Source organism: Cyprinus carpio, chromosome B20 (assembly GCF_018340385.1).
Source record: "Cyprinus carpio isolate SPL01 chromosome B20, ASM1834038v1, whole genome shotgun sequence".
NCBI lineage: Eukaryota > Metazoa > Chordata > Actinopteri > Cypriniformes > Cyprinidae > Cyprinus > Cyprinus carpio.
The window spans coordinates 22,270,367-22,296,245 of NC_056616.1; the positions used below are offsets into that span (position 1 = coordinate 22,270,367).

The window sequence follows — 25,879 nt, forward strand, 5'->3', positions numbered from 1 at the left end:
GGCAGCACGCGCACGCAACGCCGCGAGAGCGCTCAGGCTGCTATCGCGCACGCGCAGGACGCCGCTGCTGTCTGCTGGAGCGCTACGCGTTTTGCTGCACCTCAGAGACGGAGCGTTTTCAGTAACCGTTTACCGGGGCCGTTTCTGTCCGTTACCGACACCATGGACACGCTGAAGAACTGAAGTTTACCAGCACCGACGCCCGTTCTGATTGATGGATTTATTCTGAGGTACAGTAAAATAACGGTTGTGTCGTTCGTTAGCGGGTCGGTTAGCAGCGGCTAACATCAAACGGACAGATGCAGAAAAAAAAAACATTACAGATTTCAACGTAAATAACACTCGTATTTGATAGTATTTTAGTTATATCGCTCTAAGATTAATAATATCGGGTTTTACCCGGAATATGTTTGATTTTTAGACCTCTATGTGTCTAAAGTACTGCAGGGAATCAGTGTAAGTTGGTCATTTAAACGACTCACCTAAACAAATAATATCAGACACACACTGGATTTAAATATTAGTATTATTTAATCTGATCACCGATATCAGACAGATTTTAATCTTGGCATTACTTTGTGACACCTGCATTTATCGATAATATTAATCACCCTCTGGTTAACGTATTATATCTGATCAGTAAGAATCGCTCTGATCTGATTTATGTTATCTGATTAACTTATCAATATCAGACACTCACAATATCAGACACTTGACATTTCTGCGATCTGCTCTGATCAATAATATCGGTCACTCTAATCTGGTCATTAATGTATATCATCTGATCAGTACAATAGTATCAGACAGACACTGATTTTTCTTATCTTGTCATTCGTTTCTAACACCTGCTATGGTCAATAATATTGGTCACATTCTAGTCTGGTCATTCATTGTTTGATCTGCTTAATAATATCAGACAGGCACCGATCTGATTTAATCATATGTACCATTTAATTTGATTAGCAGTATCAGACACTCTTTAATTCAGCAATTAATTTCTAACACCTAATCCAATCAGCAATCAGCAAAATGCATAACAATCAAAACTGATATCAGATGTATCAGACAGTGATGTGATCTATTATAATATGTATAATCCGATTTTTCTTATCATTTAGAATGTCTGACATTGATTTTGTTGATATTGAATTATCACATAGACTCCGTTGGGATCTGATCTCAATATAAGATGTTATAAATATCCATGAATGATAATTTTATCAGATCACCATGGTAATATTGATTAGATCCGATCTGTGTCTGGTTTTCAGAGTCGGTTCAGCCGGTCATCCGTGTGATGAATTTGGAGGAGCGGATGTGTTGTGTTGTATTGAGGTGGTCAGTGATTATTTAGGGTGCTGACCAGTTCTGTGTTTGTGTAAATGAGTTGTTTTCCTTCTAACCCATCTGTGAAGGTTGTAACTCATTGCACGTTTTATTTGTGAAGGAAAATAAAGATATTTATTATTTTGTCTCTCTGCCCTGATAATGGGTGACCATCTGTGCGATGCGGTGCCAGTTCAGGCGTGACTAAAACAAATACTAAATCACCAAACCATTTTATAGTCTAACAGCTTTCATTATAGGCGTCATGTGCTTAAGATATGTGGAGTCTTTAATTTTGCATTTATTTGTATAGTAAAGAAGCTGCTGATCTTAAAGTCTTAATCTTGCCCTCCAGAAATGAAGGCCTTAAAAAGGTTGGAGTAGAAAGTTTTGCATTCATAAAGTCATGGCACTGTATGCAATATCTTTCTCAGTATTTTGATTTTTCTGAGCCCATGAGGAGATATGTGTCCTTGGTTTAAAAAAAAAAAAAATAAAACCTTCATTAGAAAGACATCTTGTCTTAGGTAATTGTGTGTGTTTTTTTTGTTTTGTTTTTTTAAGTAAATGCATCTTGACTTAAGTATCTTTAGACATTTGCACTGGAAAAAAATATATATTAAATAAAATCTTTTGCAGTGTTATCAGAAGGCACAGTAAAAGTTATTTCCATATTCTAGTGGTTGGGAGCATTTTTTTCTTTCTTTTTATTTTGATAAATGTATTAAAATGTAATGGAGATCTATTGCTCAAATTCTGAAGTGTTGCTAATACAACGTGTGCAAATTGTCTACTTCTGGACATTTAGATTTAGAGAACAGAAGTGTTCCCTTCGATTTTTTTTCCTTAAATCTTTTTGCTTGGTCTTAAAATAGTGTTAAAGGAATAGTTCACTCGAAAATGAACATTTGCAGAAAATGTCTTCACCTTCAGGCCATCCAAGATGTAAATGAGTTTGTTTCTTCATCTGGACAGATTTGAAGAAATGTAACATTCCATCAGTGTCTCACCAATGGATGCTTTGCAGTGAATGGGTGCCGTCAGAATGAGAGTTCAAACAGCTGATAAAAACATCACAATAATCCACAAGTAATCCACACCACTCCGATCCATCAATTATCATTTTGCTTATTTTGAATAAACCCATCAAGATGTTTTTAAACGTAAAGCTGTTGCGTTCGGCTAAAATACAAGTCAAAATAAATCCAAAGTTTTGCTTCCTCCAGTGAAAAAGTCATCTCGTCTGAATCAGGAGCAATGTACTGTATGCCCAAATCAAGAACCATTTACAAGCCAAAACAAATCTAAACATCAACAGGGGATGACCCTTTTCACTGGAGGAAGCATTATTATGGATTATTTATATTTTTGGTGAACTATTCCTTTAAAAAGTCTTAATTTGAACTTTATAAAACCAGCAGAAACCCTTTCTAAACTTCATGGAAATAGATGTGGCTTTTCTGTTGTCCCGGGTAATTGTTGATACTGTAGTCGGCTTTGTGATTTTGAGCATAATGTATTAATTCCCGGCCAGCAAAGGAACAGTCACGCTGGCTCTTCTCCAGTTATCCGTCACTGTCCAGGGGTGTGGATATGCTGAGGTCTGGCAGCTGTTACTAGGGTCTTAAGATTTTACTGTGATCCGGCATAAGACTGGGAAAGGGCCTGCTGCTCGGGATGGATAACGCTGCTGGGATTTGACTTATTTGGATCAGGTGCTGAATATGGCAAATGCCTTGTGGGAATTTTTTGGTTTGTTTTATTGCAGTGAATTCGGATCGTTAACTGAATAGAGCCAGGTTTTCCTTATCACAAACACCCTGATGTTGGGAAATATCACTAATAAATGGGCATTTATTAGAGTCTCATGACTAATTTCACAGATCTATTTTGAGTTCTGCTTGACAGAGCTGTTTCTGTGTTGAAAACTGCATCTGAGAAACTTACTTGCTCTAATTGTGAACAAAGCAGCCACTTGTCTGTCCATTTTCTTCCTCCTGTTTCATTTGAATTAGTTAAGTCTGATGTAGTTTACCTCAGTCTGAGCTGAATTCATTTATTATGGTCTGATGTTCTCTGTTTGAACCTGATGTGCCCTACTAGTCTGTTTTGGTGCTTGAAAGAAGCTAATATATCATGCCATATTTCCTGGGCACTGACTTCTGGGTTAGATGTTCCCACAGAGTGAAGCTGAGCGTTCGTTAGCCATATTCTGTCTGACAAAGTACATCAGCTTCAGGATGTTTGAAATGCTTTCATTAATAGTTATTTTTTGCCATATGCCAGGAAGGTAGAGCAGAATTTTCCATCTGTTTCTCTTGCTCTCTTATTTGGCCGTGTCATTGTTGTGAACTATTGATTGCAGGTTCTGGCCTAATTAAGATGACTGTACACCTTACACTGCTCAGAAAGTGGGCCTGATGCATTATGCAGATGATTAAATAACTTCTTAAGGTTTCAGAGTGGTTTTGTCCTGCAGGCACGTCAGTCCTCATTTATGTAATATAAAGCACTTAGACTTGTGGGTCGGTTGCACTAGTGGTGTTCTGAGCATTTTTTTTAGCACTCTGATATTTTCTTATTGGCCCAATAAGTCTAAAAAGCCGACGCAGTCTCTATGGCCTCGTTTACACTGCAGGTCTTGATGCCCAATTCTGATTTGTTTCCTATATCCGATTTTTTTGGCTGTCCGTTTACACGTTCTTTCAATTGTGACCCATATCCGATTTATGTGTTTACACTTGCCACACCACCTGAAACATCGCGCATGCATTGTTGTCATTAACTGCCTCCACATGTGCTTCCTCGTGAGAATAATGTGACTTGTGCTGACAAAACGAGTCACAATGAGCAATAAAAAAAAAAAAATGGGGAGTGGGGTTAAATTCTCCATTAAAATACCTTCAAAATGATTTATGATTTGTTGGAATCGGACAAAAAAATACAGTCACACCCATTTGAAGTCGATAGTGAAGTTCTCCATCTTTTCTTATTATTAATTACAGCTGTTTTTTTTTTTAATCTTTGCTTTTATAAATAAGAACAGATGCAAAAAAAAAAAAAAAAAAACCTAGAACAAATAGCCTAGATAGAATTAGAAACAAATAATGCATTACCTTTAGCATTTTATATCTAAACTAGAGCATTCATGTACGAAAAACAATCAAATGTAAAAATAACTTAAGTGTGTTCATTACAAATAAATCGATTATTAAAACTACAAAAGCAGTTCAATGAAGTGCAGCGAGTGATTCCCTCTTTTCTTTTCTTTTTTAGATTAACATTAATGATACATGATACAGACTTCCTATACTGTAATGCATGGATCTAATATAATGTTACACATCAGATGTTTTCCCCCAACAGTTCCGTAAGCGTTCACTTAAGATAGAGCAGATGATGTTTGCGTGAACACTGAAATACTGTAATTCTGTATATGTTTGTATTTATCGGGATTGTGCGCTGTTATATGCACGCACTTCGGATGACAGTCAGCGTGAGAAGCAAACGGAGAAAAGGTAATCCTCTCAGAAAATATACAAATAAAGATAAGATTTATTTTTTTTGCCTGTAGCTCAAAATAGCCCGTGCGAATTAACACTAATTTTGCAAGCACAGGTCACATATGACGTCGTTAAACAGCGTAGAAGTACCAAATTGTCATAGTTTTAATGACGTACAGAATGCAACGCCTCAGAAAATACGATCTGCCTGTTTACATGACAGTCGCATTGGCACATATCTGATTTATATCCGATTTATTTCCACATACGAATGAGGCCTGATACCGATCTTGAAATATCCGAATGTATGCGTTTTTTTACCGTTTACTATGTAATAGAACAGATCCGATCTGTGTCACATATGAGCAAAAAATCTGAATTGGGTCACATTTAACTGGCAGAGTAAACAAGGCCTATGATATTCTGCACGTATGACAGTCAGTGGAAGTGAAAGAAAGTGTTTATAAAGTTTTAAATATTGATATTTTTCTTACAAAACACATGGATTCGCTACAGGAGGCCTTTATTCACCCCCCAGAGCCATGTGAGGCACATTTTATTACGGATGGGCGCACTTTATTTGATGACTTTTAGACTGTTGAAAAAAAAAAAAACACCTGCCTACTGCCATTCTAATGCTTGCCATTCTCCGATTGGATTCGTTTGAAAGAAGAAAATCATATAGGCCTGCACCTAGGATGCCTTGAGGGTGAGTAAAACATGGGCTAATTTTGATTTTTGGGTGAACTAACCCTTTAATAGAATTGCTTTTATTTGGGTTTTGCTGGCCTAAAAAAAAGTCAAATTTTCTCTGTATAATTGCATAGATTAATTTCTATTTTATTGTCAGTTTGCTGAAGTTAGAAGCCTCCCAGGTTGTCCACACAGACAACAATAAGCAGAGAAACACTACAGTACGGTCTGTGGCAAGTCTTTATGAATTTTGGTATTAAAGGTGTCAGATGGTGCTAAATCATGTAGCTTCTGTTTTTTTCTTTTTCACTTTTTCCTTCATATATCAACTCTCTTGGAAATGGAAAAGAGAAAAACCACAGAGTGTGTAGTCACGTTGAATTAAAGTGCTAATTATAGAACGTGGAGCTCTGCATCTGCAGCTGCAGTCCGGCTCCAGGCTAATGGATGTGTAAATGAAAAGCGTAACATCTCACTAGCAGTCCTGCTCGGCCATAATAGAATCATTCAGGGTGTGTCTCTGTACCACAATATCAGGTGATCCCTGTTTTCTACCTCATAAATGTCAGAGGAATACAGGCGGGAAAAGGTTGTGCTTTTCCTGTCCAGCCACACACACACATTGTGCTTTCACCCCTGGGTGATATCAATCCTCCCTTCCTTCTCTCTAAAAGTGTGTCAGAAGAAATAAAATACATTGAATTTTCCCAGCTTGGTGTAGGCTTAATTGTGTCTGTTTTTTTAGATTAATTTATTAGTGATGTTTGCCAAGTCAGGCATTAATATATTATAGAACGCTATGAAATCTATTTTATTTTTGACCAAATTCAGTGTTTTTTGGCTTTAATTTTTCTGGATTCCATTGAGGGGTGCTCCGATTGATCGGCTACAATCACTATGGGCCGATAATCGCTTTGGGATGTTTGATCGTGGCCTCTATAAAGGCCGATCTAAAAAAAAAACGATCTCAAGCTGATGACGCACCTGCTGTGCGAGGTTTGGCATGACATGCAGTGTTTGAGGTTAGGTTTTAGGTTTTTTTGGTATTATGATGTTAGGAGTAGGTATGGGGGGGTTTGAGGTTATCACGGTATTGTTATTACAGCTCTGAAATGTGTTATTTTTAAATGACTGGGTAAAAAAATAAATAAATAATTCCCGCTGGACACAGTATATTTTGTTTTTGAGCAACATACAGAATTATTAGAAACAGTAGAATTAGTTTATTTTTTTCTTTGATTTCTTTCCAAAAAATAAAAAAATAAAGACTGACATCTTTATTTAACCTAAATGTGTAATTACAGTTATTTAATTTTAGTTATATAATTAATATACATATCATTTATATAATTTCATATAATTTAGTTATATAATAATAGCCATACACATAATTTGATTTAATAATAACTCAATTTGAAGCAAAAACAGAATGTTCTGACAAGCTTTGTGAAATTATACCACATAAACTTTTCTAAAGACAGTCAGTTCCCCTCAGAAACACATTCATATAAACCCCCAAATCAATATTGAGGATTTTCTTCCAATAGTTTGTGCATCATGAACAGTGAGTGATCTGCCTGCTACAGTATTTTTCTCTGTGCGTCCGTCTTCAGCGTCTCTGGCCTGTGTTAACGGGCATTTACAGACTTCATATTTTCACATGAATGACATTTTGGAAAATGATTGCATTGCAACGCAGTTTGTGCAAGTCCAGAACAGAGAGTTGCAATAAGGCAAAAAATGGCCGGTTACCGATCGCGTAAAGGCCAAAGTATATTTTGGTCATCCATGCACCATCGGTATTATGTTATTTCCGTCATCAAGAGGGCTCGCGGACAGCCGCGCATCCGTGGAACTGCGCATGTGTCGAGCTCATCTGTCCACGCTCATCTGCGGTTGAGTATACTTTTGAAAGCTGTGCGGACGCGGCTGTGCTCTAGACGGAAAGGAATGCTGAATGTGAAGTGTACCCGGGCCTTAAGTTCAGCCATCCTACACACATGTGACTGACCGCTCGTTCGCACCAACAGGAGGAGGAGGGGTCAGTGTTACACTCTTTGCACTGCACTCAGCCTGAGGGATTCCTACTCTTTCAATCATTGAGGAAACATGAAAAACAGCGCATACCGCAGGAACTGTATAATGGAAAATATTAGTGGTTTTGAAACCGTGGCATTTTCAAATCGCGATATACCTTGAAACCAGTAATCGGCCCATGCCTAACATGCAGCAGCACCGTCTTAGTCTCTCTCCGGCACAGGTGAAATAATTATATTGCTGAAGTTGAGGTACAATTCATATTTCTTTATTAAATAACTTATAAAGTAATTTGAAAACTTTCTGTGAGACATAATTTCACAAACAGCGTGAGTGAATCAGCGCTCCGGCACTCTCTTTCTCTCTCAAAATGCGCAAATAAGCGAGTTGCAAGCTGCACAGTTGACACAGGAATTATCACTTGCACAATCGAGGCAGTGTCGCATCATTACTAAAGTTCATAAATTGCATTTCTTTTTAATTCTTTCCAGTGTTTAAACCATTCAGCGCGCACGTACTCTCCTGGTCAAAAAGCATGTCTAATTAAATAAAACCAGGAAGCTTATACAATTTAACAACAATTTATTAAATGTTTAACAAAAAAATGAGGGTTCATGAAATCAGTTTTATTTTTTTCTCCCAAATTCTATTTTAATTTCCCATCATTAAAATTTTCTGAATTCCATGATTTAGTTCAAATATTAATCATTTAAAACCAAGTGGATTTGATTGAATTCATAAAGCTTTTGTTTGTATGTTTGTTTGTTTACAGTTATATGGCCCGTTAAATGTTTTATTATTATTATTTTATTTTTCCCCCCACAAAATTATGTGTTGTCTGTTTTAAGTAAATTTATGATTTAATACAAATATTATATCAAAAATGGTGGCAATCATATAAAGGCATAAAACATTAACAGTTTAATTTATCTTTTAAAATATAATCAAATGAAAATGAACAATTCTCTTTTTATTTTTACTTATTTACCTTTTATTTATTTATTTTGTTAACAGTGCTGCACAACAGAGGTTTACAGTAAAAAAAAAAGAAATCATATTATCATCATCATCATAACTTTGAGAAGTACCTTTTGCTGTTCAGTAGTAATATATTTCTGTCACAGTTTCTTCAAGTTAAACCAAACTTTTATTTTGACATTTTGTCATGAAGATCTTTGATATTCTTTGTATATGACAATGTGAACAACATGATTGAACCTGAACATGACTGATACCTCAGATTGTTTGAACTCTCTAACAGAATATTGTAGAGCTATAGCAACCACATAGTATCTTGATAAAAGCAATCAGAACACTTTAGCAATGCATCAGCAACATGCAGCTCACATATATTCAAATGTCTACTTTTAAAGAGCCTTTATATTTGCAATCTTGATAAATTTGCAGTAAAGTAGTAAACTAGTGTCTTGAAAAACACATTTTGGCCCATGCATTGCAGTAGTTATCTTGCATTTTTCCCCCTGATGTGGGTTGTTATGCAAGACTAGATAACAAATGACAAACTCACATAAACAGCCTGAATATGATTGAGCAATAATCAGGCACAAGATGCTTCAGTACTGCTTGTTGGTACACCTCACTATGGATTTATTTTCCCCACATACCTGTGCTCCGAATCTTTATCACTTTATTTATTTATACGTAATGTCTGTCTCCTAAGAAATGGGTTTGAGATGACTCCTCCTTGTAACTTCTCTTGAAACTGCCTGTAGGCAATGAGAAATGGCTGTCAGCTTTCAGAGCCTCTGTGTCCTGAATAATATTAGACTACAGCTCCATTCTCCTCAGCGATTGAGCCTCAGAGATGAGCTGGAATGGGAATAAACACCTGGTTTGAATCTCTACTTCTTTCCAAGTATGCATTAGGTAACTGGAATAGTTGCAAACCATTTAGCATAATATTCAAGTTGATTAGGATTAGTGTATTTCAAATCAAAATATAAAGGTTGACCAGATGATATACTGTTTCTGGTGGTTTTTTGAAGTATTTTTGGCTTTTCGAGGCTAATATTACCAACAATCCCTTGAGCTATGGTAGAGGATGAGATTGTGAATTGTCTCTTTTTCTACCTTTCATTTGGCGATGCGTGGCACAATTTAAATGTATCCACCTAAAAATAAATATATGTGTCCTACATCTAATATCTCAGTACACATTACTGTCTTATTATGCATGAAATTCCAATTGGTATCAAGATGCAATTTTATGATGTGGAAGTATGTACCAGTACTGTTGTGTACGGAACTCAAAAGTATGTACTTTCACATTCCCAGCAAAGTACATACTTTTAGTGCAGAGCAGAAGTATGCAGGCAGTCTTCATTGTAAAATATGCCTCACCTTGCTTCATTAAAACTGTTAGAATGCCCACAAAGAATCACAGTCCTTGCGTTTAGCCGCAGTGTCATTCAGAGGCAAATCTACTGCCCAGAGGGCGTCATCTTCTGAAAGAAACCGAAAGCATTCCTTGTTCCACTGACAGTCTTCTGATTGCAGGTGGGGGACATTTCAGTGTAACTCTTGCTTGTTTTGTTTTGCTGTGCATAGATAATTGTGTACGGAAGCGTTATCATTTATCTCAAGGGGCGTTTGCTGCTTTGTTTTTGGTAAACAACTTCAGAGCTTTGGCCTCTTTTGATAATCAACCTATTTTTAGGGCCATTAAGCCTTTTTACATCGTGACAACGTTATTTTCATTACAATATAAGTGCATTTTCCTTCTTATTCTCATTTGCATAATGTGCCCAGATGATTAACTTTCAAATGCATTTTTGACTTTTAGGTCATCTAACATTAATATGCACTGTAAAAAATTAAAGTAAAACAGAGATTTACCAAAAATACTATTTCAGTTTGACTGCTTCACAATTTCACATTTAATTAAATGTGTTGCTTGTCATCTCTGTAATTGCTTGTGAAATTTACTAGCAATTTCTTAGTGAAATTGTTTCTACAACATATTTTTCCAGTGATTTACTAATTGTAATTATTTGTTATTTATTTATTAGATTTATTTATGAATATTTTTTTTTTGTTGGGTGGGTTGTATGTAGGAAACATCAGGCTGGGTCACATTTCCACGGATCACTCACAGCAATTATTATATGATGCAATCAAACTTATAGCAGAATCTGGTATATCGGCAATATTATTCCATCAGGTGAAATACAGGTGGGCCTTTTGGGATCGCGTGTTGCCTGGAGGAAGACATTGGCTGTGTGCAACAAATCAGGGTGAAACGGATAGACATTACGGTTGAAGATCGTGCTAACACTGACAGGGCAAACAGGATGCAAATGCGCCTCAAGGCCACTGTAGGAAGTCTTGCAGTGAGACCTGTTAGTGCTTGCTAGTCAAAGAAAACTATCCATGCATGGTCATCTGGCAAGATGAATTGTCTGAGGCATCGAGCCTGAGCAAAACTAGATTGAAAGATGAGAGTGTATTCTTGTGGAACCAGTCGACGCAGAACATCTCAAAGGGAATTACACTATTTGTGCTCTGTTTAAAGCCCAATGTGTGGCCCTTATGCCAAACCCTCCTTGTTTAGAGTCTTTTAATGTTGAATTCAGTGCAGAACGTTCTGATAGATCATGCATAAGTTAATTAAACACAGCTGTTTCTGTTTTATTTCCACTGGAAAAGTTTAGGAGCTCAACTTTCCCTAGAAGAGCAGATAAGATATGTGAACGAGGTCAATACTGAGTAAACAACTGGTTCATTTTTTCCTCCCTCCCAATGCAGTATGTTAGTGGTGCAGCTTTCTGTTTTATTGATGACTGGGGAAGCAGACCCATCGAACATGAAATAAGTTTTTCACCAATAATAAAAGAACCTAGAAGTTGTTGGCCTACTTTTCAACTTTTTAGATCGAAAAGGTAAGGGAATGCTTAAAAAGCACTTAGAAGCTTCACTTTTACTTAAAATTGTATTGCATCTTTTGATGTTTTTCATTTGGCACTATTGACATCTGTCTCTTGACTTCACATTGACATCATGCGGCAGAATGGATCTAAGATAATTCAATCAGACAGGCTGTATTACCTCAGTGTCTATATTGTTTCAGCAGTGCATTAGGAACAGAATGACTCATTGATGGAGTTCTGGAGATCATCTGGGAGAAAAGTACTGCCAAATCGTTCCTGCCTGGAGAAGATGTCCCAAAGTGCAGCTCAGCATCTCTCTGATGTTTAAACTGCCTTATGTAGAACATCGATCCAGCTAAAAGCTTGTCCTAGTTAACTTCTAGTTAACAAATGCTTCTGTGCTGAGCTGAGTTATTTTATATGGCCTGGAATTTCATTTGCCTTCATTATGGTAAAAATATAGATAAACTGGAGTAGCAGTGTTATTTAGAAGTCGAGGAGAGCAACAACTCTGACAGAAACATCTGATAAAGATTCATTGAGATGTGGAGAAACATTGACTTGGCTTTATCAGATTTTCTGAAAGCCGTTTCAGATTCCCTTATAGGAAGATATACCGATAGTACTACATTTTATAAGAGATATTAGTGTAAAATTGTGCTACTGTCTAGTTGCTAAGGTGATTTTTAGCATGCTGTCAATGCTTTGTTCAGATCATTAACCCTGATATTAGAAATAAAATCGATGCTTGACTTTTTAAACCTAACTTTTGATGTCCAGTTCTGCTGATGCAACATTCATTTCAGTTGAAGAGGGAGTGGAAAAAGGGGAAGAGAGAAGGAAAATGTTCTCCTATGCAGAAGCCAGTGGAGACTGATATTTAATTAAAATATCGAACATGTTTCTTTTTTTTTTTTTTTTTTATTTTTATTTTTTGTTTTTTGACTTCTGAGTTAATTTAAATTTTAGATGGTTGGTTACCCTGTCGTCTGGAAATGTCATTGCTGCATAAAATATGCTCGCACTGATAATAAGGGATCCATAATTTCCTGCTTTCATCTGTATTTGCTGCTACTCTGCTGCGGCCAGGCTGGAAAAAATCCTTCCATTTACAAAACTGGTTAAATATTGGCTTGTGGTAAATTTGCTTTGCCTTCACAACCCAGAGGCAGTGTGAGGATTAGACGGGGAGTTGTTATTCCAGGGAAACTTTCCAGACCTGATCACAGGTCAGTGTGAATTTCTTCTTCAGAACACATCCAGTTTCATGATAATATCCGGACAATTCACAGTGGAGATGGAGCTCAGACATGCTGGATCTTGCCTGTTTACATGAGAAAAACATTTCTGCTTTTAGGGGCCTATATTCACATTGTGAATATGGGCCCTTTCAATTCTTTCAAATTATTTCTGTGATCAAAGCTGAATTTTCAGCATCATTACTCCAGTCATCAGTGACACATGATCCTTCAGAAATCATTCTAATATTCTGATTTGCTGCTCAAGAAACTTATTATTATCAGTGTTGAAAACAGTTGTGCTGCTGAACAATTTTTTGTTTTTTGATGAATAGAAAAACAGCATTTATAAATTTAAATAGAAATATTTTGCAACGTTATAAACGTCTTTAATAATATAATAAAAGTTTATTTATTTAAAAATGTCCCTAAACTTAGCGTAGTAGTGTACATATTAGGGTTAGAAGTTACGTTTGTATATTGATTGCTGTGAATTGCTTTAATTAACCTATGTAATTAAGCAGACTGATTTTGAACTCACAAAAGAGGGGAAATGGCTTAAATCAGTAATGGAGCAAAACTCTTGTCTGTCTTGCATAAAAACAGAGTTTATCTTTTATGGTTTGGATTTTACGTGCTCGCTCTTTTTTTGTTTTCTTGTTTAATTGAGCCAGCCACAAATAACAACCCTTACAGCAGTGGAAGGAGGCTAAATAATGGAGCTTAATCAGGGAAAGGTCAAAAAGAAAGATTATCCACTTCAGGTGTTCAGAGGGGAAGTGTTTTATGAGCCACAATTTGTCCCTTTGTATCAGCGTCTGTCTCTCATCACTGTTACATTTCTCTGGAGATCTAGAGTAATTAATCTGAAGAGGGCAGGCTGCCCTTCCTTCTCACACGGTCCAGGTCTGATAGTCTGTAAGTAGCAATGGAGATCAGGCTTGTGCTGAATCCCTATTTGTATTTTATTGCAAATGTAATAAGTATATGTGAAGTATGTGTGAAAAAGAGTGCATAGGTCCTGACATTGTCTTAATACAGGCTTATCTTAATATATATTTATGTTTTGTGTTCTGTGTGAGTTTTGATAAACAGAGTAAATGAATCAGTCTGACAGAATTGAGCGATAGTTCGTCTCTTTCCTGCTCTAGGATCAGTGGCCATGTCAAAATCTGTTCCATTAATGGAAAAATCATCCCTCATGTTCTCTCATCCAGAGATAATGAAGCTCTCTGAAATCTTGCACGGCTTAAACTGATGGCTACATGGACAAATCTAACAGAGGCGGTCACTTGAGGCGAATCAGGTTTTTTTTTCCTGTACGCATGCCTTATGGAGTGTTTGCTCTGTGGGTTTGTTTTAGAACAGCTGCTAATGCTTGGAGCTAGATGTCAGCATACCAGATAATGTGTTCAGTGAATAGGACAAGCCTGTGAGGTCATTCTGAGCGCTGCCAGTTGGTTTCAAATCTAACAAATGGGTATTTTTTTTTTTTTTTTTTTCAAAAACATCTCTTGCCAATTGTATACTGTAATCACTATTAAGAACTGCGATTTGGTCGTAGAGTCTCTTAGGCCAGAAACAAATACAGGCATAAATGCTTGGCCAACACATTGCAAGTGTACTGCCCTATAGCAGATATTTCACATGCATTCTTGCAATGTTGTGGCAGACTCAAGGGACGATAGAAAGAGAACACTGACAGTTCATTTTGGAATGCATAGTTAGAAGTGCTAATGTAGTTGCTTACAGTCTGTTTCGGGTCTTAGGCTTGATGAAGATTGATGTGTTCTTTGAATAATGACATATGAAATCTGTCATATTCATTTCAGATCAAAACAAAGTGATTCATATTTCTTATCTTTAGCATTGATCATATCAGATGACCTAGGGATGTTCTTAAGACTCTAAAATGATGTACAAATAACTGGTATTTGCTTTCTATTTTGCAGATTAAAAGCAGTTGGATGGGATGCAGTATATTCAAGAGTTTATGGCACACTGTGGCCAATTCATGAGTCCCAACTATGGAACAGTGACAGGAGTGTGACGCCACCAATAACAATGCAGATCAGCCATGCCTCCATTGCTGATCTCCATCAAGGGCACTCAGATTTTACTGCTGTCTGGGACTCTCCCTCTTCTCTTGGATAGTTTAAATTTCAACATACATCATACCACACTCAAGACCATATTGTTTATGGACTATATCATTCTGTTACAAGAAAGATGAAATTTCCTTTTATTAGGAGTCCCAATTAAAGCAAAGACACATAAGTTACAAACTCCAGAAAGGGGTAAAAATGAAAGTGTGTACCGTACAGATGAGGTTGCATTATGGCAGCTGAATCTCCTCAAAGGCTGCATTCACGTATCTGGTTCGGAGGAGAGTGAAAGTTGAATGATGCAGCGAAACGGAGGCATCGTCGGGAACAGTGGCCAGCCATGGGTACTGAGGCGAGTACGGCTCACCTGGCTCAGCTTCATGCTCTTCTTCATCCTGGTCTTCTTCCCTCTCATTGCACATTACTACCTCACCACAATTGATGAAGCAGGGGGACCAGATAAGCGCATTTTTGGGCCAAGACCTGGAGGAGAGCTGTGTGAAGCGAAGCACGTTCAAGACCTGTGTCGTATCCGGGAATCTGTCAGCGAGGAACTTCTGCAACTTGAGGCAAAGCGTCAAGAGCTCAATGGCGAGATAGCCCGGCTTAACCTACGCATCGAGGCCTGTAAACGTAGTATTGACAGTGCCAAACAGGACTTGCTACAACTCAAAAATGTCATCAGCCAGACAGAGCACTCTTACAAGGAACTTATGGCTCAAAACCAGCCGAAACTGTCATTGCCAGTTAGACTTTTACCAGACAAGGATGATCCTGGATACCCTCCTCCAAAGTCGGCCCAAAACTGTCATTTGCATACTTGTTTTGATTACGCTAGATGTCCACTTACATCTGGCTTCCCGGTCTATGTTTATGACACAGGATCATATCCTTGGGGTGAGAAGTTGGACCCTCTCGTCAAGCAAGCCTTTGCCTCATCCGTCAAAAGCAGTGTATATGTGACCGATAATCCCAACATTGCTTGTCTGTACATAGTGCTTGTTGGTGAAATACAAGAATCACCCTCCTCTCCTCCTGCCTCACCCTTAGACCTTGAAAAGCAGCTCAAGGCCTTGCCGTATTGGAGGTCGGACGGCCACAATCACCTGCTTGTACACCTTTTAAGAAAGTCTCTGACACAGAACTTCCTGTACAATGTGAGCACAGGACGTGCAGCAGTGGCACAGTCTACCTTTTTTGAACGTCAATATAGAGAAGGTTTCGACATGGTGGTGTCTCCTCTAGTCCACGCTCTGTCTGAGCCCAACTTCCTAGAGGTGCCTCCGCAAGTCCCGGTCAAGAGGAAGTATCTCTTCACCTTTCAGGGAGAAAAGGTTGAGTCTTTGAGGAGCAGCTTGCTTGAAGCCCCACCGCAGTCCTTCGAGGAGGAAATGGAAGGGGATCCACCAGCTGACTATGATGATCGCATTATTGGCACACTTAAGGCTGTACAGGACAGTCATCTAGACCAGGTTCTTGTGGAGTTCACTTGCAAGAATCAGCCCAAGCCGAGTTTACCAACAGAGTGGGCTTTGTGTGGGGAGCGTGAGGATCGTTTAGAGGTACTAAAGGTCTCTACGTTTGCCTTGGTGATATCTCCAGGCGATGGCCAGTTGGTGGCCTCTGCTGGCTGTAGCATGAGACTTTTTGAGGCTTTGGAAGTTGGGGCAATACCGGTGGTGCTTGGCGACCACTCAAAGTTGCCCTACCATCACCTTATACGCTGGAGTGAGGCAGTCATTATGGTACCCAAGCCTCGCATAACAGAGCTGCACTTTCTGTTGCGTAGCATCTCAGACAATGACCTTCTGGCAATGCGACGCCAGGGTCGATTTCTTTGGGAGACGTACTTCTCCACCTCAGAGAGCATCTTCAGCACAATCCTGGCTAGCGTACGAACCAGCATCCAGATACCAGCAGCACCTATACGTGAGGAGCCTGCCCAGGAGATTCCCCACAAAGCTGGAAAGTTGGCAGGAACTGATGCTAACATGGCTGACAATGGCGACTTAGATCTGGGGCCTGTTGAAGTAGAGCCCCCTTATGCTTCGCCACGCTTCTTGCGTAACTTTACCTACACAGCTGCTGATGTCTACCGCACCTGGAATCGTGCACCTGGACCTTTCCATCTATTCCCACATACACCCCTGGACCCCGTACTTCCCTCAGAAGCCAAGTTTCTGGGGTCGGGGACTGGTTTTCGCCCTATCGGTGGAGGTTCTGGGGGATCTGGTAAAGAGTTTCAGGCTGCTCTAGGAGGTAACGTCCCACGGGAGCAGTTTACTGTTGTCATGCTTACTTATGAAAGGGAGGAGGTTCTTATGAACTCATTGGAGAGACTAAATGGCCTTCCTTATCTCAACAAAGTGGTAGTAGTGTGGAATTCCCCCAAACCACCTTCGGATGATCTCCTCTGGCCAGACATTGGTCTACCAATTGTGGTGAGCATACATTATTTCTTGATCATATTTCTTATAGTCATATCTTTTTACTGGTTCAGTAAGCAACATCCTAGTAAACACCCTAATATGATTCCTAAACACCCTACCAATGCAGAACACCCTAGTAAGATTCCTGAACACCCTACCAATGCATAACTCCCTAACATCAAGGTGGCAAGTTTAGCACAGGCAGGCACCACTCAAGGAGAAAAAAAAATCTTGTTAAGCTTGTTATTAGTTGGAATTCTCCAAGGATTAAATGTGATAGAACCTCACAAGCACTGCATTCTGCTGTAGATTTGGTCTGCTCTCTCTGCTGTCTTTGAAGCATAGCTTTCATGTCTCTAGGGCACCAAGCCAAATTAGTTCTGGTGATATTAAAGGAAACAGTGCTGTATTAAGCCCATAGTAAGGTTATACTTTGAAATAAAAACCCAAACAGAATGCCGAAGTACCCCACGTTTCTTATTATCTTCAAGTAGTTTGGAACTTTGAAATTGAGAATATTTTAATTATGGATGTAAGGTTGTAAAGTTGTATTAGAACTAGCAACTAATATTAATTTTAGACTATCCCTGCACACAAAGCCTTTGCTTTAGTAATCAAAAAATGGTTTCTTGAAGTATTAAGTTGTTTTGATTGGCATTTGTTGGTTTTTTTAATGTCATGTGTCTGGCAGGCCCAGTAAAATCTTGTAATAATGTCATATTCTAACTCAGTCGTTCACAATATGACATGTTGACTCAACAGATGGGCTTTTTCTCTGCAGGTGGTACACACAGAAAAGAACAGCTTAAACAATCGCTTCCTTCCCTGGGATGCAGTTGAGACTGAGGCTATTTTGTCTATTGATGATGATGCCCATCTTCGACACGATGAAATAATGTTTGGGTTCAGGTAAGGTTTTTGTTATGCCGAGATTTAGCATAGTATGTTTATTAAAGCGGAGCAATTAAACAGTGCTTATTATTATATTTTCATGAAAATGACGTTGAGTCTAGTTTAGCTGTATACATATTTATCCATCTTTTGGTCATTTCAAAGCAAAAACATCAATATATACTGAATAGAGTCAAAAGGCTTAAAATATTGAGATTAACCTTTGATTTTGTGTTGGTAAAATGTTGGTGAAACATTACATCCTGAAAATGCAGTTCCTAAATTTTTACAGATATTTCCCCCTTGTTAAAGATATATTTAGGGGCAAGGATAGTTCCAGTGATACTGTGGCTCCAGTACTTTGGGCTCTTTTAAAGAAATGTTATTTTGTGAAGGACATTTTCTTTGTTGATATTATTAGAAAAGAATGTGAAACTCCCCATGATGTCACTGCTTTGTGCTGAAGTATGTTTAAAAAGAATAAATTCAGTTTTATGAAGCAAGGAAAGCAAAATATTTCTATTGGAGATACAGTGTAAGCCGATCTGTTTTCTCACCGCAGTCTGTACATTTTAAGCAAACCATTTTAGATAAAAAATTTAATGTGATCAAAAGATGTGAAAAGTGTTTTCAAATGCACATTAACGTCTGTATGCTGTTTGTCAAGAAAGAGAGAACTGTTGTGGTTTGTTTTTGCATTCAGTCATGTGATGTTGAGTTTAAACCAACAGCTGCAGATCCAGTTGTTGGTTTGAAGAATTTAAAGCATCTGATTTGATAAAGTCCATGACAGTTGAAGAAAACTCTGTTCTTCTCTCCTGTGTACCTCCATGTTTATTTGCATGTTTAGTAGGGGTGTAACGGTACACAAACATGATGGTTAGGTACGTACCTTGGTGTTTACATTTACATTTACATTACATTACATTTAGTCATTTAGCAGACGCTTTTATCCAAAGCGACTTACAAATGAGGACAATGGAAGCAATCAAAAACAACAAAAGAGCAATGATATATAAGTGTTATAACAAGTCTCAGTTAGCCTAAAACACAGTATACGTAGCAAGGGCTTTTAAATAATATAATAAATAAAAAGAAAACAGATAGAATAGAAAAAGAATAGAGCAAGCTAGTGATAGAGGTCTTTTTTATAATTGTATAATAAATGAAAATAAAAATAGATAGGATACAAAAAGATTAGAAAGGTAGTTACATTTTTTTTTTTTTTTTTTAATAGAATTAGAATAGTGAGGGAAAAAGTTAGAGGGTCAAATAAAGATGGAAGAGATGTGTTTTAAGCCGATTCTTGAAGATGGTTAAGGACTCAGCTGCTCGGATTGAGTTGGGCAGATCATTCTTCCAGGAGGGAACATTTAATTTAAAAGTCCGTAAAAGTGACTTTGTGCTTCTTTGGGATGGCACAATACAGCGACGTTCATTTGCGGAACGCAAGCTTCTAGGGGCACATAAGTCTGAAGTAATGAATTTAGGTAAAGGGGTGCAGAGCCAGTGGTGGTTTTGTATGCAAACATCAATGCCTTGAGTTTACATCACGGTTCTACTGGCTTTGGTACAGCAGGGTGAAAAAACTATACAAAAATTGCTTTTTTAATTATTATTAAACAATGGTTTACTGAACAAATTTCTCTTTCTTTAAATAAATTCAATTACAATTAGGGTAAAAATCTACCTTAAGGATAGGATACATTAAGGATAAAAAATCTACCTTAGGTTATGCTCTAAATAGGGAGCTTTTTATGTTCAGATTACTTGTTAAAGTGTAATGAAATACCTTATATCTGCAGACGATGTACGTCTGTTTGTGGATGGAGACTTCTTCACCGGCTACAGGCTCTTATCCTCATTTGCACGCACGTGTGTGTGAAATGCGGTGCTAAAGTGAAATAGCTGGGAAGTTTGATAGCCGAATTATAATAGGTCGCCTAATAAAAATAATAATAATAATTATTATTATAATTTAATACATTAATTGTAGAATGAGCCTAATATCATCTTGACTATCGACAGAGACATCTGCTATCGTCGATATCTCTGACTATCGTCGATTCACAATACTATCGTCTATCGGCACAACCCTAAGGTGAATTAAATTATAGTAGTATAGAGTACATAGTTCGCGAAATTCTCTTCTCTGCCAAGGGTCCAGACTAACTATTTTTACTAGGAGCACTGTAGTCCCTGACTGAAAATATTTAGGAGCACAAGCAGAAAATTTAGGGGCACGCCTTAAATCAGCCTGCAATGCAATCATTCACATATTTTACCCATTTTAAATGTATTACTGATCAATGTTTTGATAATAAGTAGACTTAACTCATAGAGATTACAATGTGCAGTATTCTTGTAATTTCAGAGAGATATGATAAATGATTATGATATGATATGATAAAATGACTATTGTTTTGCATTAATAAGTCCAGTTACTAATAATATTACATGTTCATTTCTTATTTATTTCATGTCTATACACATTTGACAGTAAAGCACTAAGCTGTATGTAAGTGGGTTTTATTAACAACAGTAACGTGCAAAATCTAATTTTGATGTAGATATGTATTGTACTCTTATTAAATGTGCCATTATTCTTCTGTAGTCTATTATGAATCTGTCCAACAACTTCAGTGACTGTGTGATTTAGTCGCAAATTGAAGAAAAGTCACCGTGATGTTTTTACTTCATAAACAAAAAAGAGTGAAACTCTGACAAAATCTGATTTCTTGATGATTTAATATTTTATAATAGTGATTTTATAATTTCCAAATAAAAAGGTAAAAGTTTCAATGAATGACTATTAAGCCAATAAGTGCTCTTCTGCTGCCATCTACATGTTATAGTGGTAATTTGATGTATTTTTTAATTTTACATAAGTGTTTTTTCAGCACAGTATATTTTGGTCATCCCATTGAAATAAACATTCAAATTGGATCATTTAGGAGCTTTAGAGTGCTGGCAACAGTTGTGTGAAATGCTTGTAGTCATTGAAAATTGCTTGAATTTCCCTCCTTAAAAAGGTTGTACAAACCCTGAAATGTATAATGTAATAACATTCGACTATTTCTGCCACAACACAATGGTTATAGTTAACGTTACTGCTTCTGGTTTTCTATGTCAGTGCTGTTTGATCTGTTTATAACAGAGAATTCTGTGCAGAATTTGAATGCTTCTCAGTAAATCTCGCAGCAACCTTTATTCATTCCGCGGCGAATTCAAACGCTTCTCGCTGGATCTTGCAGTGTTGTGCAGTAACAGTCATGAAAACAACTTTGGTTCCTGAGTAAAGCTGTTCTGAGTTTGGACTAGTTTGTTTGCGTCGAGTAGCGCGATTTTGTTAAGCTTTGTTTCGTTTGCCATTTGATGTTTCCCATAATCACAATCGCAGCATGAGTTGAACAACGTTGTGGTTGCACACGAAATTTACTCGCACCGGCAGAAAAAATGGTCGCAGCCTGAAGCAATGTCTGCACCTCATTTATCCAACAAACTAACAAGCTGTGGACAGGGATGACTTGCCTGGGGTAGATTAAATGCTATGTGAAATTTTGTTTAGAAGCAGTTTTATTGACATCTTTCTGCGGTTGAATCACTGATTGAGTGATTACATGAGTCATGAGATGTTCATTCACGTTTATTTCACGACAAAACTAGTAGTAAAGAGGAGGGGTTATTTTGCACATCAAAGAGTGCTAAAATGGCATTTATTGTTTGAAATTCCAGAAAAAAATTATGTAATTTGAAAGATGAAACTTTGTTTCTTATCAAAAGATTCAATATATTATGAATACGTGTACCGTTACACCCCTAATATTTAGTCATTGGGAAGATGAGCTGATAAGAGGGAGTTTTAGATTTGATTTTACTTGCACTGGTTTATTTTTGTTTTTATCTGTTTGTTTTGGGGTAAAAATGGTTACATTGATGACTGATTTGTATCTATAAATATTAGGGAATTCATCAGGCTGGTCAGCTAAACTTTTTAGGTTTGCATTACAATCTGCTGATGCTGCCAAACAGTTTTTATGAGTGATCTGTCTGTTTTGTGAGATCTTTCATTGTGCAATAAAAGCTTCTAGTTATTTAGCTTCTGTGTTTAGCTACCCTATCAAAGGGCTTTACTTGGCATCCATTTGGATTAACACAGCTGTAATATAAGCTAATAAACTCAACGTGATGCATATTCATCAGTCATACCATTCATAAAACAGGCAAGATTTCTACATGAACATGACATAGTTCATCATAAACCATCTGAATCTTTTTTTTAATTCAAATACTCAAGTTTTCAAAATGCATTTATTCAAGTTTCTTAGAATCAGCATAAATCCGTTGTGAAAACATTAAAATATATTCAGTAAAAAAGTATGAATATTTATCTAAAGAAAGAAGCAGAGAAATAAGCAATATTCAATTAGTTAAAATATATGAGATTGAAATCAAATTGATTTATTGATGATAAATATATTGTTTGTGTATAGAAGGTTGAGGTTGTGTGCATTACTTAACTATTCTTTATTTATTTTATGAGTGCATATATTGCTAAGAAACTTACCAAGTGCTGTTCAGTGATTATGATAATCACAGTTCTTGCTCCGGTTTGGATCATTCCCATCTCTTTCTCTTTCTTCGCTCCCAGGGTGTGGCGGGAGGCCAGAGACCGAATTGTGGGATTCCCAGGAAGGTTCCATGCCTGGGATGTAAATCACCAATCTTGGCTCTACAATTCCAACTACTCCTGTGAGCTCTCCATGGTGCTGACGGGTGCGGCCTTCTTCCACAAGGTGAAGCTTTGCCCGCTTTGACACTTCCAAAGCCTGATTATGGCAAAAATAGACACCAGGCTTATGTAGTTTTACCCAGGATATGGTTTATTTAGTTGAAAGCCAATGCTGATACTAAGTACATTGTTGTTCAGCCGAATACAAGACGCAATGCTTCATTTTCCAAATGGATAAGTGAACAGCAAAGCGTGTTTGATTTATGAGCATTTATGTTGTGCAACATCATGGTACATTTGAGATGCTTTTGTTCTCTTGTGTAAATTTTTTATTAAAATCCATCATTTCTGCCTCTCCTCAGTATTACGCGTACCTCTATTCGTACGTCATGCCTCAAGCTATACGTGACATGGTGGACGAGTACATCAACTGTGAGGATATCGCCATGAACTTCCTCGTGTCGCATATCACTCGCAAACCCCCCATCAAGGTCAGTGGGCTGTTACTTCAAGCACGTGTTATTTCAAGCCTTTTGGAGCTTTTGTCACTTCAGGTTCTTGCTCAGTCATGTCATTTTTGATTAAGTGACAACTGAATAATGTTAATCGGATTATACACTCTGTTAGTCAGTTGGTTTCTGTTTCTATCGCTTTGGGTAGCCCTGCCCACAGAGGAATCTCATTGGCTCAGACCTTTTCCCACCTTGAACATTGAATATGTCCTTATTAGCTTTTAGTTTGCCATCGTGCAGCACTTTCGCTTCCAGTCAGAACAAAAAAGAGTTTATTTTAAATTTGGTTACAGCACAGTGTTACATTTTAATTATCTGGCTCAAATTTAATAATAAATGAATTAATTTCTCTGTTATCAAGAACATAACATACCCTGGTCATACTTCACTCCCAAATCAAAAACAATATAAATAAAATGTAATATTAAAAATAAATAATTAAAAATAATAATAATATATATATATATATATATATATATATATATATATATATATATATATATATATATATATATATATATATATAGAATATAAAGAAATGTAAAAGATATATATAATGTAATATAAATAATATGAATTAAGAAAATTAAGTTTATTTTCAACAGTATTAGGATTTTTTTTAGGCTTTCAATTTCCCCCCTTAATTTTTTATATTTAAATCTAAAATTATTATATATTATTTAAATTGTGTTTAAATATCACAGTTATATTTTGCTGCCCAAATTGCTGTAACAACAATTGGAATCTAATAAAAAATCATCACTGAGAATGGCAGACAAAAAAAAATTCAAATTGTAGGGGAAAGTTCTGGAATTGTCTTTTAAAATGTCTAAATCAATTTCAGTAAACAATTAAACAAAAAAATTTTTTTCTTTGTGCCAAAATGTATTTTTCTTTTTAGTTTTATTTGGGGTTGAAATATGACCTGGACATTCTCCTGTTATTATTTTGCAACCACAATGTTGTGGTTATTGTGCACTATAAAATAAATTAAATGTCTAGGAAGTGTCCAGAGAACACTCTTCTTCCAGTTGTACTTATGTATGTTACAATAAATTGATTCCAGTGGGATTATTCAGTAGGATTTCAGTAAGCTTTAAAAAGCCTTTGATGTTCTGAAGTCCATTGACTGAAGCTTCGGGACAGACATAAATTAATGGTGTAATGAAATTTGATAGATTTTCTCTGCCATTATTACACACACACACCCCTTCTCTCGCCGTCTGATGCCGTCCCGGCGGATTAAACAAATCAATTACATTTGTTTTGTTGTCACGAAAAGGCTGACCAGATTGCAATATGAGACCAGACTACACAAATGAAAAAGATGATATTGTGTTATGAAGTTAATAAGTCTGTCATCTTTAGATGGAGGGAATTATTTATAGGAATAATTCACTCAGAATTGAAAGTCAGTTACTCATCCTCATGTTGTTTTAAACCTGTATTGCTATCTGAAGGAAGCTTTAAAAAAAGGACAAAAGCACCATAAAAGTAGTTCAAACAAACCTATGCCCTACATTCCCAGACTTCTCAAGTTGTATGATAGATTGTGTGAGGAACTGACTGAAATTGAAGTCATAAATCTCATTTTTCATGACGTTCCTCCTCTCAGGTGACGTCACGTTGGACCTTCCGCTGTCCCGGCTGTCCACAGGCTCTTTCGCACGACGATTCGCACTTCCACGAGCGGCACAAGTGCATCAACTTCTTCGTAAAAGTCTACGGATACATGCCACTGTTATACACTCAGTTCAGAGTGGACTCGGTACTCTTCAAGACGCGGTTGCCCCACGACAAGACGAAGTGTTTTAAATTCATTTAGCGGATCGGGGAACTGAAAAGCACAGACGGAAGCGCGGACACGAGACGGTCTCTCTCTGGGAACATGAAGGGAATTAAAGCTTCTTGTAAATATCAGAGAAATTTCTTTGAACTTGTCTTCCCTGAAGTCAAGGGAGAACAATTAGAGAACGAGCGATTACCGTCAAGCGTTTTTAACATTGTGCGTGATTCATCAGCAACCACTACAGGCTTTATTTGCACCTCTTTTCACGGGACGTCTGGGACATCAAATTGCATTTTGATCATGCTATACTGACAGAACATACTGAATTATGGACCGACGGAGGCTGTTTTTGATGACATACCTGAGAATTACGGGAGAGTCGAAGTGTCTAAATAATTTGTGTTATTTTTACTTTGCATATACTCATTTGAAACGCACTGATGGTCATGTTTTGTTTTGTTTTTAACTCGTGTGTGCTTTTGTGCACGTGTGAATGGCTGTGTGTTGTTCTGTAGGTTGATGCTGACTTAGCGTCATTAACCCCCGTCAAATATTTGTTGATCATCAGTAAGAATAGCACAAGATATCAATCATAACTACATAGGAATAGCATCAAATCAAGCTGTTACATGTTCTCATGTCTGTCACAATCATACAAGAAAACAAAGTGTCTGTATGTAACATGTTCGGTACATTTGTGGAATAACAGATCCATCCTATCGCCTTTTGCTGGGTAA

General features: G+C 37.2%; 1 protein-coding gene across 1 annotated transcript; it reads left to right on the forward strand.

Annotated features, from left to right (window-relative positions):
• Window positions 1-44: 44 nt before the first annotated feature.
• On the forward strand, window positions 45-25,879 carry extl3 (exostosin-like glycosyltransferase 3). Its single transcript, XM_019125701.2, has 6 exons — window positions 45-230; window positions 14,637-17,230; window positions 18,000-18,127; window positions 22,761-22,905; window positions 23,204-23,332; window positions 24,969-25,879. The coding sequence occupies exons 2-6, from the start codon at window positions 15,086-15,088 to the stop codon at window positions 25,176-25,178; spliced, it is 2,757 nt and encodes a 918-aa protein (XP_018981246.2). The 5' UTR covers window positions 45-230; window positions 14,637-15,085; the 3' UTR covers window positions 25,179-25,879.

Excerpts from the sequence above, each read along its gene's own strand:
- extl3 (XM_019125701.2), top strand. The coding sequence starts at position 15,086 with ATGATGCAGCGAAACGGAGGCATCGTCGGGAACAGTGGCCAGCCATGG. Across the intron at positions 18,128-22,760 it reads GAAATAATGTTTGGGTTCAG|GGTGTGGCGGGAGGCCAGAG; the intron begins GTAAGGTTTTTG and ends CTTCGCTCCCAG. Across the intron at positions 23,333-24,968 it reads CTCGCAAACCCCCCATCAAG|GTGACGTCACGTTGGACCTT; the intron begins GTCAGTGGGCTG and ends TCCTCCTCTCAG.